Below are 14,733 nucleotides of genomic sequence, written 5' to 3'. Positions count from 1 at the left end.
CTACTATCACGGTGATGAATTCTGTGGTTGTGCTGAATGTTTCCCTGAGGACCCCCAACACACACAACATGAGCAATAGAGTCAGACAGGTACGTATATTGACAGCTGTTGCTTTGATGTAGTCAGTGTGAAACTTAATATTTTATGCGCATTATACTTCATTTTACGTTGTTCTTAATAGTCTGAATAGGTTTTATAAGTCACTTTGGATAAAAACATCCGCCAAATACATCTCTGCCAACTATATCCATAACTATAACAAACAATTTGATTCCTTAGCTGCTTTTGCCTCACTAATCTTGATGTATACTGATGACAGATTTAAACTTGCAAAGATCATACCAGACAGGCTCTTCTTTATTGAAAAGATTCTGACTGTAAGCCCAGTAAAAAGATCAGTGCTGAAATATAGCCTGGCAGCTTACCCATTTAATACTGTTGTCATATTCCCTCTCTGTCATCACTTAAACCACTCCTTTCAGCTGGCTGATTGGCTGTTACAATCCCAGTATACAGGGATCTTTAATACCAGTAAAAACTGTGCTGAAATATAAGCAGCCTACCCATGTCCTTGAACCTAAAAAGACAGGTAACATGACTTAACTTGAAACTTGAAAATAAGAACATTCCTGAGCTACTTTTGCCTCACAAAACTATAATATAACAACACCAAGAATTACCACAACAACCTATATGGAGAGTCCAAAAGTACGCCTGACATGTTCTTCTGTACTGAGAATACCCAAACTATCCTCAGCAATAAAAAGTTTACACACGTCCCTGTCTGTGGCCTGCAGGTGCTTCTGAATATCCTGCCTCGGCTGATGAAGATGCACATGGCGCCGTTGGCCCCCAAAGATGACAGCAGCGGTTGGAGGGAGAACGGGTCCCCATTCGCCCGGCGACGCCGCAGCTCTGTGGGCCTGATCGCCAAGGCGGAGGAGTACATGCTCCGGACAGCGCGCTCCGAGCTCATGTTCGCAAGGCTGAAGAAGAGAGACGGACTGATGGCTACAGCACTGCAGAAGATCCGTAAGTGTGCGTGTGTGTGTGTGTGTGTGTGTGTTGGGGGGGGGGGTGGGGTCATACTCTTTGGCACAGAACGTTTATTTACAGGTTCTTTTTTTTTAATATAGTTTGACTTTTGGGCACTGGGCATTTTGACAAGATCCGGAAGAGCTTTCTCAGAATTCTGTGAATGTGTGTGAGTGAGTGTGTGTGTACATGTGTGTTGGAATGATAATCTGAATGAATCATTAAAATCTGATTTCACTTCTGTACAAAACTCCCACAAACTTGTGCACTGCAGTCCTATACAGCATTGCGAGCCTCATTCCTCAGCTCCTCTTGATTCACAGAATGAAAAGATGCATACCCACATTAACACTGACTTTATCATGGCCTTGTAACGTCCCTGCTGGGTTAAATATTTGCTGCATTTTGACCTCTGACCCCCAGAGAATGGGTTGGAGGAGGGGACGGAAAAGGAGATTGGGGAGAGCTTGGCCAAGGCCTCGGCAGAAGTCCAGCAATGTGTGGCAGCCTGCAAACACATCACAGAGAGCGCTAGGCAACAGAACGACTTCCAGAACGTAAGTCATGGATGCGAAACACACACTCATATAATAGTAGCCGGTCTTATTAGATAGATCACCTCAAGCAATCACAAAGAGTACATTAGCATGACATAGCATGTCACAGCATAATATAGGAAACCATAGCATAGAATGAGTTAGCCTACAATTTAGATTTATAATTTTGAAATGTATGAATATTATCATTTTGGGCGGACTGCAAGGCATCTTCATTTATTTTTTAACAGGAGAATGAGGAGTGGTTCCTGGCAGCTCGAGTGATTGACAGGGTGTGCTTCTTTGCCATGGCGATGCTCTTCATTCTTGGCACGATCTGCATCTTCCTGATGGGTCACTTCAACCTTGCTCCCTCCACCCCTTTCCCGGGAGATCCGAAGAAGTACCTGCCTGAATAAGAACGAAAGTGTAGAAGCTCAAAAGATGAAGCTTTTACTTCCTAACTCACTTACCCCTGTGCTTTGAGAGCTGGGGAAGCAGTGGCATATTTGTTTGGGTGCCGTGGGAAAACACTAGGCAGGAGTGTACACAGCAGCACCCTTAGAACTGCCAGAAAGAAGAGGTTTGACCTGCTTGTCACAGCAGTGGCTCATGGAGGAGGTCAGCTTAAACAGATATCGAGACAGAAAAACAGAGAGGCATTAAACAGAGAGAAATAAACTATGTGATGAATTCAGTGTATGATACTGTGTGCTATACCTCAGTGACTGGTGTTGCATTCTGTGGAAAGCAGACAACATAACAATTTTTAAACAGTGTTTTTCAGCATACATTCAAGTAATATTCAGCTCATCTTCATCTTTTCTTCTAAGTACCGGTGGAATTTGTGCTGCAATGATCTTTGTATTTTCTTTTCAATAAAGGCTAAAATGTTGACATAATAAGACTATTGTAAATATTATTCGAAATCTAACAGTGCGCTCTACTGTAATAACCTCTGTGTTGAATAAGAGCCCTGATGAAGCACAGCTGTGGAGGATCTTTGAGTTCTACGGGTACATGAAGTATTTCACAAAGCTACTAAGACTCAGCAGCTTCTAATCCAGAAAACAGTGCAGGAGAGACCTATGTGCCTGGTGATTAAGATCGCTTTATACTTAGTGGACGTCATACATATGAAAGGAGAGCTTTATGGTACACTAGACCCCTCTTCAGCCAATCACATCTATTCTGGGAACGCCCTTTTGTGTCCTTAAATTGAACCAACACTTCCAGTAACTAAGATGCTCCCCCGCCTCTTCTGATCTCATCTCCGTTGGGGGTAGGAATGAGGTGGAGGGAGGGAGAGATGTGTACCCCCACCTCTCAAAAATCCTCTCCTTCAAGAAGGCTCTCAATTACATGGGTGAGTGGGACCTTTCTGGAGCAACAATGGGCAGATCCGGCTGGTTGGGATGGAAACGAGAGGGATGACACTGAGCCAGTGAGATTGTGTGTGTGTGTGTGTGTGTGTGTGTGTGTGTGTGTGTGTGTGTGTGTGTGTGTGTGTGTGTGTGTGTGTGTGTGTGTGTGTGTGTGTCTGTGTGTGTGTGTGTGTGTGTGTGTGTGTGTGTGTGTGTGTGTGTATGTGTGTGTCTGAGGGGGGAGATAACCATGTTGAACCAACCTCCAAACACACCCCCACACAAGTACACACACACACACACACACACGCACAAACACTGCCTTTACAAGAGAGTCTGTGGGCCCTGCCCACCCTCCTCACAAAGGCCCGGGGGACAGCTCAGTAAATCTTCTCTGCTCCCTCACCACAGAGCCACTGAGTTTGCCAGCTCGTGGACATCTCTTAACATTCAAAGCAACATTCTGACTAAAATGGTAAGTTCTTAGTGGTAAGTTATAACAACACTTTAACATCTTAAGCCAACATATTTTGGGGGTATATATTTTGAAAGGCAGCTTTGGTATATATCTGTGATTGTTTTAAAAGCGTGAGTTCAGAGAGGTGTAACGATGGTCAAACATGGCAGACGGGTGGCAACGACTGTGTTGGTTGTTCTCAATCTCTGCAACGACTCTGGAAACAGGCTGAAGCTTCAGGGGAGCCATACCGGAAGAAAAACACTGCCATCGATCACCCCGTACAATTAACACATTTACTCTCGCTCAATGGAGCCCAGGTCATTCATTAACGCGGACTGTCTGATTTTATTGTTGCTGCATCAAGCCTGATTTCCAGGTTGATGCGTATAATACACTTTCGTGTGATTGGCATCAGTGGCGGCCAACTGGGGAAAATAGACTTGGAATGTTAGAGGTTTGCTTCAGTTGCCAGGGTACCAGGTATCACAACATCCTAGTATTATTTTGGTAGCCTGTAGCTTGTATTACAGTATTACAGTAAAGATGTATATTTCTAAAATAACTTTGTTGCTCTACTACAGTGGCTCTCAGACCTGCTCCTCAAAATGTCCAATCAGTGCAATAATTTGACTCTTAAAGAGATGTCAGGTGTTCAGCAAATCAAGGGTGCCATTAGGTCCAGTCAGGTATGTAGGGCAGGGAAAGATGGCGCGCACACAGTGCAGAAGGGGCCCCAGGACAAGGATTGAGAACCACTGTTCAATTGCACCATATCAGGAGGATTGAGAACCACTGTTCTACTGCACTTTATCAGGAGGATTGAGAACCACTGTTCTACTGCACTTTATCAGGAGGATTGAGAACCACTGTTCAATTGCACCTTATCAGGAGGATTGAGAACCACTGTTCTACTGCACTTTATCAGGAGGATTGAGAACCACTGTTCTACTGCACCTTAACAGGAGGATTGAGAACCACTGTTCTACTGTACCTTATCAGGAGGATTGAGAACCACTGTTCTATTGCACCATATCAGGAGGATTGAGAACCACTGTTCTACTGCACCTTATGAGGTGGACATTTTGCTGAACATTTTCCTGTACAGTTTCTTATAATAAATTACACAAGTATGGGGGAGCTGTGGCGCAAGCGGCAGCAGCCCTATACCATAAGTGGGTATAAGCCCCAAAATAAATCTTTAAAAAAAAAAAAATTACACAAGTATTACTATATTACCAGGGTTGCTGTATCAGTCTTCTGTATGTTTCTCCACTTACTCTTTCTCTCTCTCCCTCTCTCCACCTCACAGTGATGATGCTGTGCCCTCCACGTCCTGCTCTCAATCTGCAGTAGACCATGTCAGCCGTAACCGACCAACCTCAGCCGTTCGGTGGGCTGGAGAGAGAGAAGCATATCCACATGGTGTACCGGGCCTTTCACCGGTGCTGGGGGGCCCGTGCAGGCCTTCAGGGCTCCTCTGCCTCCCTCTTTCCAGAGATGGGAGCTCTCCCTGGGCCCGCAGAGTCCGAGAACCAGGCAGTGATGCTCCACCAGGGAGACCAGGGGCCGAGTGGGGTGGCCAGGCCCACAGAGGGAGTGTCTGGGCTGGAGATGGATGACTTGGAGCGGAGGGATTGCTGGTTGGAGCCAAGCGCAGCAAGGGGTCTCACTGTTCTCAGCACAGTCAGTCAACTGCACATAACAACCAAACCAGAGCTGAGAGGTGAGACAATTGCTGAGACAAACCAGGGACACTATTGAACTGAAGGGACATATATTTTGTTCGGATTTAATGTTACTGTTGATTGAAAGAGACATCACTTGAAAAATGTTCATAAACTTAAGAGAGAAATATTTAATTGTATCTGTCATTGTTGGCCTTAAGTGTCCACTTCTGACAAAGTCAATGTTTGCCAGGTCCACAGTGTGTCCCTCGAAGAATCTACAATATTGCCAATAACAACAAAGATCAAGTCTTTGTGGCGGTTGAAGGTAACCAAGCTGTCTCGTTTTCAGTGGGTATAACAACCATGTTCAGACTAGGGTTAATTCTGGGACACACACACACACACACACACACACACACACACACACATAGTATATTGCATGAAATGTACATAGCTAGTTTACTTTGTCACAATTAAGTATTTATCACTTAAATACAACACAGCATCATCGTCAGCAATATGCTGCACCTGTTTTTAGTCTTTTATTTTACACATTCATTCACATTCTTTGACTTTTTCCATCCGTTTTTACTATATTGCAATTGATGTCCTTTTCAGTACTTCTCTCAGTAGTAACACTTTTCAATTATCCTAATTATCTCAATAATTGTTATGTTATGATCATGTGTTATCACTACACCGTAACTTCAACTCTCTCTGTCTCTCTCCGTCTCTCTCTCGCTCTCTCTCATTGCTCCCCCAGAGAGCTCCTGTGTGTGCCTCCAATGTTGTGGCCCCGCACGCTCCTGCTCCCTGCAGGGCTTTGATCGCCAGGCCCAGCAGGTCTTTCACTTCGAGAGGCCCCTGCGGGCCGACACGTGCTGCCTTGGCTGCTGTCTGATGGAAATGAGGGCCTATTCAGCCGAGAGACAGCTGATTGGCACAGTGCATCAGAGGTAGGGTGCGTCTCGACCTCCACTGACCCCGGTCGAAAGGGTGGAGACGATGTGCCCCCCTCCATAAGGACAGTGTGTGGACATATTAATAGGGAAAGGCCACATACACCATAACCTCTGTGTTTGTGTGTGATTTGTATGTATCTCTATAGGCGCTTGAAGGCATACCTTGTTTGACCATGTGCCTATGTTGTGCCCCTGCAGTGCCTACTGTACAGTATTTGTGTCTGTCTCTTTAGATGGGGACGTTTGAGGTCTTAGGGCCTCAGCTTTTCCCCCTCCCCTCCCCTGCCTTCCACTTGTTACGTCAGACTGTCCACACCAGTGATTCTCCTTTTAAAACACTCGTTATGGACCAGGCAACACTCCTCTCTTTCTTCTGGTGCCAACTATTTGGCCGGGTCAGATAAGGTCCTCTTTGTGTTCTAATGGTGCTGTGGTGGGTGGCAGACCGTTCCCTCTGAATTAAATCGGCCTGCTGGCTACTGGGGCCGTAATTAAATGCTGGGACGACATGTTTACAGAAACACAAATGCCACCACGAGTGACTGGTTAATTAGATTCAGTTAAGAAGCATGGTGACCTCTCCCATATAGCTTCAGACCTTCAATAGTTTATCTGCTGTCTTCACAACCAATCTATATGATCTTTGCTCTAATAGCTTATTATTGTAAATATGATAACAAATTGTGATAGTCAGTCTCTGTTTAATATTATTATCAAACAAACTTTTAACATACTTGGCTTAATTCTCAACTACCTGTTAATTCACCATTAACCACTAGCCATAATCTTAAACCTTATCTTTCATTTTTCAACCTGGGCCTTATAGGGAGTGCCTCCCTTAGATGATTGACTATGTGCTTGTCGGCGGCTAAAACAAGTGGATTACTTTGACGTGCATGCTTGCTCCATAGGATTCCATTGCACAGCCATTTTGTGGTTGCTGGTTTTGGTGTTCTAACTCAATACTAGACCGTTTCCGTTTTTATCTTTAATGCTTTGGACCCCAAAAGATCTAAAAGTAGGGCCTGGGTTGAAAAATCCTAAAGTTTCCATTTAAATCCAAATCTGCTACTTACCAATTTCAATATGTAAGTTGATGGTTCAGATAGCTGGTTGATTGTTCATGATTGACCCCTGGAATAAAGTTGGCCTCCCTCTCTGTTATGTCTTGTCAGGTGGAGTATGTTCACTCCGTACTTTGAGGTGTGTGGCTCCGACGGAAGTCTGGCCTTGAGGATCCAGGGCCCTTGTTGTCCTCTGCGATGTCTCTCCAACCAGGAGTTTCAGGTATGGGGTCACCACGGGTCACACTCTCATCTCAGAAAGCGAACAAATGCTTTGTTAGAGAGCCATGAAACACACTGTAGAAAGCCATACTAGTGTGTTAACAACTATTCTGCACTCAATTTCAATTAAGATGATCAAATCCCTAAAATGAGGTGATTGTTTGAGGACTTTCTGTCAGTCATTAGTTGAATTGTACAGAGATGATGACCCTTAGTTCTGCTTGTAATTATTTTAGGGATATAGTTGTCACACTGAAAATGATTGATGGTTTACTCTTGCAACACTGCCATCCTTACACATGCTGTGTTGCTTCAGGTGGTCTCCACACTTGGTGAGACTATAGGCAGCATATGGAAAAAATGGCCTGGCTTTAATGAAGAATGTAACATGGACCATGAATATTTCGGACTGGATGGTGAGTTTCTTGTTATTTCTATACATATGCTGGCAGCCAGTTTCTCATACAGAGTGTCCTATTTATCCCTGCTACACAATACTCTCAATGATAGCTACATTGTGTCAGTATCTCATGTTTACCACCCCTCTGTTCACAGTCCCACAGGAGATGCCTATGAACACCAAAGTGCTCCTGCTAGCTGCCAGCTTCCTCCTAGTAAGTAAACATTTTGCATGTTTTAATGCTACTGGACATAACTCAACCTGTAGAGTAATGTAGTGACAACACCAAAGTCATATGTTTGATTGGTCATGAAGTATGCACTATGTAGTTCTGTGCTCAGGGTCAGAAACCCAGCAAAAATCAGGAAACAGCTTTCTCAGCAAGTTGCCAGGCTAGTAAGCTGGTGTTACTCATTGTCATCGCCAACTGTGCTACTGTTGGTGTTTACAAGACAGTTCTACTGCCTTTTACCAAGTGAGCTTGTTAGTGTTACACAAAGACTCCTCACTGCTTCCTTAATATCAGCTACAACCAATCTGCTCCCCTAATTCTTTCAAATTAAGTTTATGTCATGAGTGGATTGTTCAATGCCTCTCTTTCTTTCTTTCTAGAATTTCATGTTCTTTGAGATGAGCTAAAGGTAATGGAGGAAGTATTAGCATAAGCTACTGAGGATCTACACCAGGGGATGTGACCCATGATGCTAATGCATATACTACACTAGCTCCAGGACGTCTGTCTGCGACAGTAAAGGTCGGATCAGGGTTTTGATAGTGACATTGGTTTTTATTATGGATACTGCAGTGCATAGTGCATAGTGCTATTTTGTTATACACACAAACCTTTGATAGACATATTCATTAAAAATTAGTGAGTATGCCTATGAGTATTTCTTCGGTCTGTGTTAAATACCTTACCATAAATACCTATATGTCCTATCATCTTCAGAAGTCTTTTTTTGTGAACATTGTTTCTAAAATATGAGAACACAACACAAATGACCAACATGGTTAGCAGCAGATGCATAATTAACATTTATTGCTATAATCAATTGTATTCGAACAATACCTTTGTTTTTTTTTAAAACATCACCACCATTTCCAGCACCATCTTCTGAAGTTCAGGCAGTATGTATGTATGTGGGCAAAGAAACATAAAGGCCCCCAAGCCCCTGCCCTCTGCTCAGTCAAGTGTCTTGTGTCAAAAATAGTTATATGGTTAAGACAAAGGTTCACAGCTGATCCCAATACAGTGCATGGGGCCTTCAGAACCAAGCAAATGCCAGGGCAGCCAATCATCGCTCAGCATTGAGGAAGCGGTCACTGACTTCTCCTCAGCACTTGACCAATCACCACCTTATATTCGTCGAGCTGTCTCTGACATCTCCACAGCACCTGACCAATCATCTTTCTGCATTTTGAGAGCTGTCATTCAGAGACGAGAAGAGAGAAGAGAAGGACAGTAGGCTCTGAGGCCAGGCACAGTGCTACAGGCAGCATGGCGGTCCATCCCACAGAGGCCATCACCGACAAACACACACCCTTTCAAGGGCCCCACTCTTTTTTTAAACAACGCTCAACCTTTGGATTCCAAAAATTTTAGGTCAAAGGGAGGGAGAGGAATCAACAACGATTCCCCAAAAATGTACATCTTCCAAAATAACGTTATAGAAATATAACATTTTTGTACAACAGCTCTAGTTTGAACAACTTAAAACACTACAGTTAAAATACTGCACTTTTAGTAAAATAACTTTCTATCTGCAACCCTGTTTTTTTTGTTTGTCAAACACATACAGCTGAAGCTGCTCATTAAGATATTATATGAATTCATAGACAGTGGACTGTTTCAAATCTTGGAAAATCAACTGCTGTATGTCACTTAGTTGGTTGGTTGGTTGGTCGGTTGTTGTGTAGACTGTCAACAGCCTACTTCCAGATCACAGCGACTGGGGGAAGTTTGTCATGAGAGCCCCCCCTGGTGATTTTCTAAGGGGACTGCATGCATCCGGAGCACCCTGTGAGGTTTCCACTTCTCACTAGTTTCATTCAACACATTCCTGTTCCGTCCTCGTTCTTTTTTTCGTTAATGTAGTCATCTCAATTTTTTGTGTTTCTGGTATGTTTTAAGACAGGTACTCCTCTTCCTAGAGCCAGGTATCATCCATGCGAGCATTCCTCTTTGACCAAAAGAGAAAATAGCTGAAATCTGTTTTAAAACAGGAAACAGATAATCTCAGGCAAATGTCCATATGAAATATTGACGTAACAAATTTTTTTAAAGTTAACAAAATATACCATTTTTAAAATTGAAAAGATTTGGTGACGTGTGTACGTTCGGGCCATACCCTTGGCATAGACTAGCTGAAGAAGAGCTTAGCGTCCTCCGCTGGGGTTCACTAGGCCGTGGAAGTCCTCCCAGGCCCTGTCAAGGACCAAAACAAAATCAGTTTCAATTACACAGTTCACAAAACCATCCCAAGTATCAACTACACCTACATAGACTGATGAAAGCAAAATAACAAAGACTGGTGACAGCAACCAGCAGTGTTAGCAGTGTACAATGTACTTATGAAAATAAATAGTATACAAAGTAGTTATACAAGTTGAAAAACTAATAGTCTTAATACAACATAATTATCTTGTTACTACATATTGTTACATGTTACACCCTACACTATTAAGTACATTATTTAACAAAATAGATTTGTATCAGACATACAGTATATCAGTGGTCCCCAAATGGCGGCCCGTGGGCCAGATCCGGCCCGGGTACGGCACATTTTTGGCCCGCGACGTCGTAAAAAAAAAAAAAAAAAAAAAAAGATTTTAGATTTTTTTTTTTTTTTTTTTTTTTTTAAGATTAACGTTCTTTTTGGCCTCGCAAACTGTGTAGTAGGCTAACGTTACGGTTTGAGTGATGGTGAGCGCGATACGGCAAAATGTTTGATAAAAAGCTTCTGAATAGAAAGTTTACCTTTTAAAAGTTGTGCAAAAGAAGCGAGCTTCACTGTTGTCTGAAAATGTCAACGGGCAGCTTTTCAGCAGAGTCTGAAATGTGCACCGTATAATTTTATTTTGTACACCCCTGTTTGGCAATGTTGTTTTTCAATAAAATAAAACATTGCATAAAGCAAGCCAATCCACTTTTCCATGATAAGAGCATTAAAATAAAATTTGCGATTAATTAATTTGCGATTAATCGTGATTAAATATTTTAATCGTTTGACAGCACTAATAAAAACTGTTATTTTTTTTAACCGCTGTCATTTTTTTTTTGTGGGGGGGGGGTTGTTGGCCCTCAGCCTCACTTGCTTTACATAATTTGGCCCTTGGGGAAAAATAATTGGGGACCACTGCAGTATATGTTACTACTCTGTTGATTAGATGCTAAGTGCATTATACCCAGGACTACCTTACTATAGACTACTCAAAAATAATCCACTGATTTAATGTGTGTAAGCTCTTACTTGATGCTGTCTGTGTGCATCTTGTACTCCATGATGGTGTTAGGGGGCAGGTTGAGAACTCGGCGTAATGTGTCTCTTATGCGTGCCGTGGTGGCCTGGTCGCTGGCCGTTTTATTCCATATGGATATTATATCCTCCTAGACACATTCACCCAAACATCAGTCAAATAATGTCAAGATCAGATCATTTCCTTAGAGAATCTGTAAAGGTTTTCTGGTCTATGATGTTGTCTTCATTAAAGGTAAATTACTTAGGCAAGAATATAAACCTGAAGGATTGCATTTCCCGAGACAGTAGTCACTCATAACAGCTACAGACCTACATTGCGTTGAAATGTTGCAGCACATGGATCTTGTTGTCAGTGAAAATGAATAAATAAAAATGAAAAAATCTAATCAAACAATGGAGGGAGATGTGGAAGAGTAAAGGAAGAGGGGGAATTATATAGAAAGAGGGAAAGGCGCAAAGTAACAGAAGGTAGTTGAGAAAGATGGGGCAAAGAGCACACAGAAGGTAAGACTCTTTAAATCTCAAAGCCAAGGCTCTATTCAGCAGCAGTGGTGTTGCTGGGAGTGGCGGAGGTCTGGTACCTGGAAGCGCACAGACACCACAGCCCCACAGATCTCCTCCCCCACCATGAACTGCTCGCCCAGCATGGCCAGGATGAGGTTCTCCCAGCAGCGCGACGCCAGGCCCTTACGCAGGCGGATGATCCACTTCCCCCCCATCTTATTGGCATCATCCTACGAAACAGGTTACAGGCCATGCATGGGTGTACCAGTCCAGCCAAATGCCAGCCTACACAAATCTCTCTGTATCACAGTACATCACCACACAATTACTTACTATATGAATTGTAATGTGGATGCATTTACCGAGGAAGTACTAAAATCTTTCCCCTATAATTGGGTATTTTATTTTCACAACCTCATACTTCATATTTTAATATTAATCTCCATCGAAAAGACACAAACCTAATGGAAACTATATACACGAAACACTGCATCATATGTGTGTTTTACAGAGTGATGATTTAAACTGACTGTGAGAAAACCACACAAACCTCCCACATGGGTTTGATGCCCTCCTTGAACAGGTGGAAGTCACTGTGGCCAGTTAGATCACCCGGTCTGATCATGTGACTATAAAACCGCCAGAATTGCTCCACCTAGACAGACAACAACAAACAAGCACGTCTTTATTTTTGTCTTCAGACCTTATTAATCAACTTTATGTGTACCTTTTTCCAGAGTTATATTGTGCCTAATTCTGTCTGACAGACATAGAGTTGTGTGTGTCCTTATTCAATTCAATAACTACTCGAGTAGGTGAAAAGAATACTTTTCCAGCATTTGGAGCCTAGAGATCAGGGGGCTATTCCACATACGTGGTTAAGTGACAAACCTGGATAAGTTAACTCTGTAAGTGGTAAACCTCCTAATAAAACAATGTCAGAGGGCATTTCTATTAAGGAGGTTTACAACTTACTCTGAGTTAACTTATCCAGGTTTGTCTCTAAACCATGTACGTGGAATACCCCCCAGGACAAACTTGTAAATGAAGGTTATAGCGCATGTCAGTGTTGCTTGATTCAGAAACAGGAGTGGTCTTGGTGACCTTTTCTGCAAGGTTGGAATTTAGCCCTTGTCTCACAAGGGCCAGATGTGAAAGTAGAACCTGCTGTCCTAATCCCGTTTGTTGTTTGTTGTGTGTGTGTGTGTGTGTGTTCTCACAGATGCAAAGCTGCCGATCTGTTTGATGTTCTGCTCGTAGCTCTGAGTGCTGGCGGGTCGTCCGGGAGTGCGGCGGGAGTACCAGAATGCGTAGTTGTACTGCAGAGGGTGTTCCCCAGCCCCCGGAACCGCTGTCTGGAAACACACAGACCTGACGCAAACTGCTGCTGACACCTGACAACACACGTCACTAAGCATCTCTTACATCGCTCCATTTTTAGTCAAGTAGAAATGTTCTTACTACATATACAACTTGTAATAACAATGTCACTAAACTACACTCATTTAAAAGTAGAGCTACATGATGACAGACATTCATCCATGCATTCCAAGGACACACAAACCTTTCTCTTGGCAGTGTTTGGGTCCTTCTCATCGTCTTCACTTTTTTCCTTTTCACAGTCTTTCGGTGAGATGTTGTCTTGGTCATGGTCGCCACTGTCATCATCTTTGAGACTACAGTACAAATTTAGACCAGCTGTTTAGACTTGATCCATCACAGGTATAAGCAACACGACCTATCGAAACAGTACGTTTCCCGAAGACGTCGTTGAACAGCTACCATAGTTAAATGATAGAGAGCCTATAATTTTGAACACTCTATTTTCCCCCATACCACGGTGATTGCTCAATGACGCTTTCGGGAAACACACTCTAGCCAGGTGATATTGAACACATTATACTTAGCCATTAATTATGCTCCCCAAGTGTCAAGATAACCACTTACGTAGACTTAGTCCAACTGGTTGATGTGCTTAGGCTTTGACTGGGAAACTAGCTACAAACTTTTGGAACTGCAAGGCTGTGCATTCCATTTCAGTCACTACTCTTGTACAGCTCTCCAAAAATATTAGACCGGCTATTTTCACCATTGAGCATTTGTATCCAAAGCAATGCAAATAACGTCGCGACAAAGCAATAAAGGGCATTTATCCAGCCGGTTTCCAGCACACCTGCCCCTGCCTTTCACATACTTGCAACCCGAGGATCCAGCTCGGGCCTAGAGGCCGTGGCCGCTTCCGCGCTTTCGAGCCTAAATATCAACACTGCCTTTAATTAAAACTACAACAGTCGGTCTCCACATGTTAACATACGTGGAAGAAATACATCACAGAATGGTAGCAAGCATGACAGGCATTGATCAGTGACCTCGGCTTTCGATGCATGGGAGTCTATCAGACACACCTCTTTCTTCATGCACTCAGTCGTGAAACAACAATTGCACGCTACGGATTCGCACATACACGGGGACCCTAAAACATGCAAAGCGTATTTGGTTACTCACGCGTCAAATTTGTTGTTCATTATTTTCTAAGTGGGCGTCTGTCTTCGGAAGTCCGACTACAGCCCCGCAAATTCCGCAGAAGCAGCGGCGTGCACAAGTGCTGACGGATACGCGCATCGTGCTGCGTCGACGTGCACGCTTCGCATATGGTTTACACATTTATAGCTATATGACTGTCGCCTGAGTGTCATATTACTATGAGTTCAGCGGCTCATTCGGCGTAAGATCACATTATCTTAAGACATGACATATTTGTAGGCTAGTGTTCAATAATCCATTTAACAAAATTACCCTTTTTCATCTATTTACTTTATTATGTGCTTTAATATTTACTTGTTATGAACTCAATATGAGCTCGTTTCATACTCTTTTTTTTTTTTTTTTTTTTTAATCTTTTGAATCTGTTTTGAGACAGTGTTAACTAAAGTCGGGTCTGACTGAGACCCAACACACATTCAAGAAAAACATCCACACACAAACCTTTAGGAGATCATTTACTTATTTACATTTCACTGAATTGTACAACAGCTTTCGA

At 42.9% G+C, this 14,733-nt stretch overlaps 3 protein-coding genes across 4 annotated transcripts in view; 2 read left to right on the top strand and 1 right to left on the bottom strand.

Annotated features, from left to right (window-relative positions):
- The window catches only part of chrng (cholinergic receptor, nicotinic, gamma), a gene marked incomplete at both ends in the record, with an annotated part of 5,790 nt that extends 3,800 nt beyond the window's left edge, over window positions 1-1,990 (top strand). The window contains 4 exons of the mRNA XM_080836222.1: window positions 1-89; window positions 798-1,032; window positions 1,459-1,592; window positions 1,823-1,990. The exon at window positions 1-89 is cut by the window's left edge and continues 26 nt beyond it. Of these exons, the coding sequence (XP_080692348.1) occupies window positions 1-89; window positions 798-1,032; window positions 1,459-1,592; window positions 1,823-1,990 (626 nt within the window). The remainder of the gene's footprint in view (window positions 90-797; window positions 1,033-1,458; window positions 1,593-1,822) is intronic.
- A 2,761-nt stretch (window positions 1,991-4,751) lies between these two features.
- Window positions 4,752-8,349, top strand: LOC308363410 (phospholipid scramblase family member 5; the record flags this gene model as incomplete). Its single annotated transcript, XM_080836221.1, has 7 exons — window positions 4,752-5,118; window positions 5,313-5,387; window positions 5,826-6,018; window positions 7,200-7,311; window positions 7,627-7,726; window positions 7,866-7,924; window positions 8,323-8,349. 7 exons carry the CDS (start codon window positions 4,752-4,754, stop codon window positions 8,347-8,349), a joined length of 933 nt encoding a protein of 310 aa, XP_080692347.1.
- A 212-nt stretch (window positions 8,350-8,561) lies between these two features.
- Window positions 8,562-14,310, bottom strand: eif4e2 (eukaryotic translation initiation factor 4E family member 2). Of its 2 annotated transcripts, none has more exons than XM_080836126.1 (8): window positions 14,199-14,249; window positions 13,258-13,369; window positions 12,914-13,087; window positions 12,244-12,348; window positions 11,771-11,923; window positions 11,181-11,317; window positions 10,059-10,135; window positions 8,562-9,919 (listed from the first exon to the last, which is right to left on the bottom strand). In XM_080836126.1, the coding sequence occupies exons 1-7, from the start codon at window positions 14,216-14,218 to the stop codon at window positions 10,087-10,089; spliced, it is 750 nt and encodes a 249-aa protein (XP_080692252.1). In that variant the 5' UTR covers window positions 14,219-14,249; the 3' UTR covers window positions 8,562-9,919; window positions 10,059-10,086. The 2 variants fall into 2 exon arrangements, with proteins under 2 accessions (XP_080692252.1, XP_080692251.1); XM_080836125.1 differs by having other exon boundaries at window positions 8,564-9,919; window positions 12,914-13,048; window positions 14,199-14,310.
- Between the last annotated feature and the right edge of the window lie 423 nt (window positions 14,311-14,733).

The sequence above is a fragment of the Sprattus sprattus genome (genome assembly GCF_963457725.1).
Source record: "Sprattus sprattus genome assembly, chromosome: 4".
Lineage (NCBI taxonomy): Eukaryota > Metazoa > Chordata > Actinopteri > Clupeiformes > Clupeidae > Sprattus > Sprattus sprattus.
The sequence above is the reverse complement of the archived record's forward strand: the minus strand, read 5'-3'. Positions and strand labels throughout refer to the sequence as shown.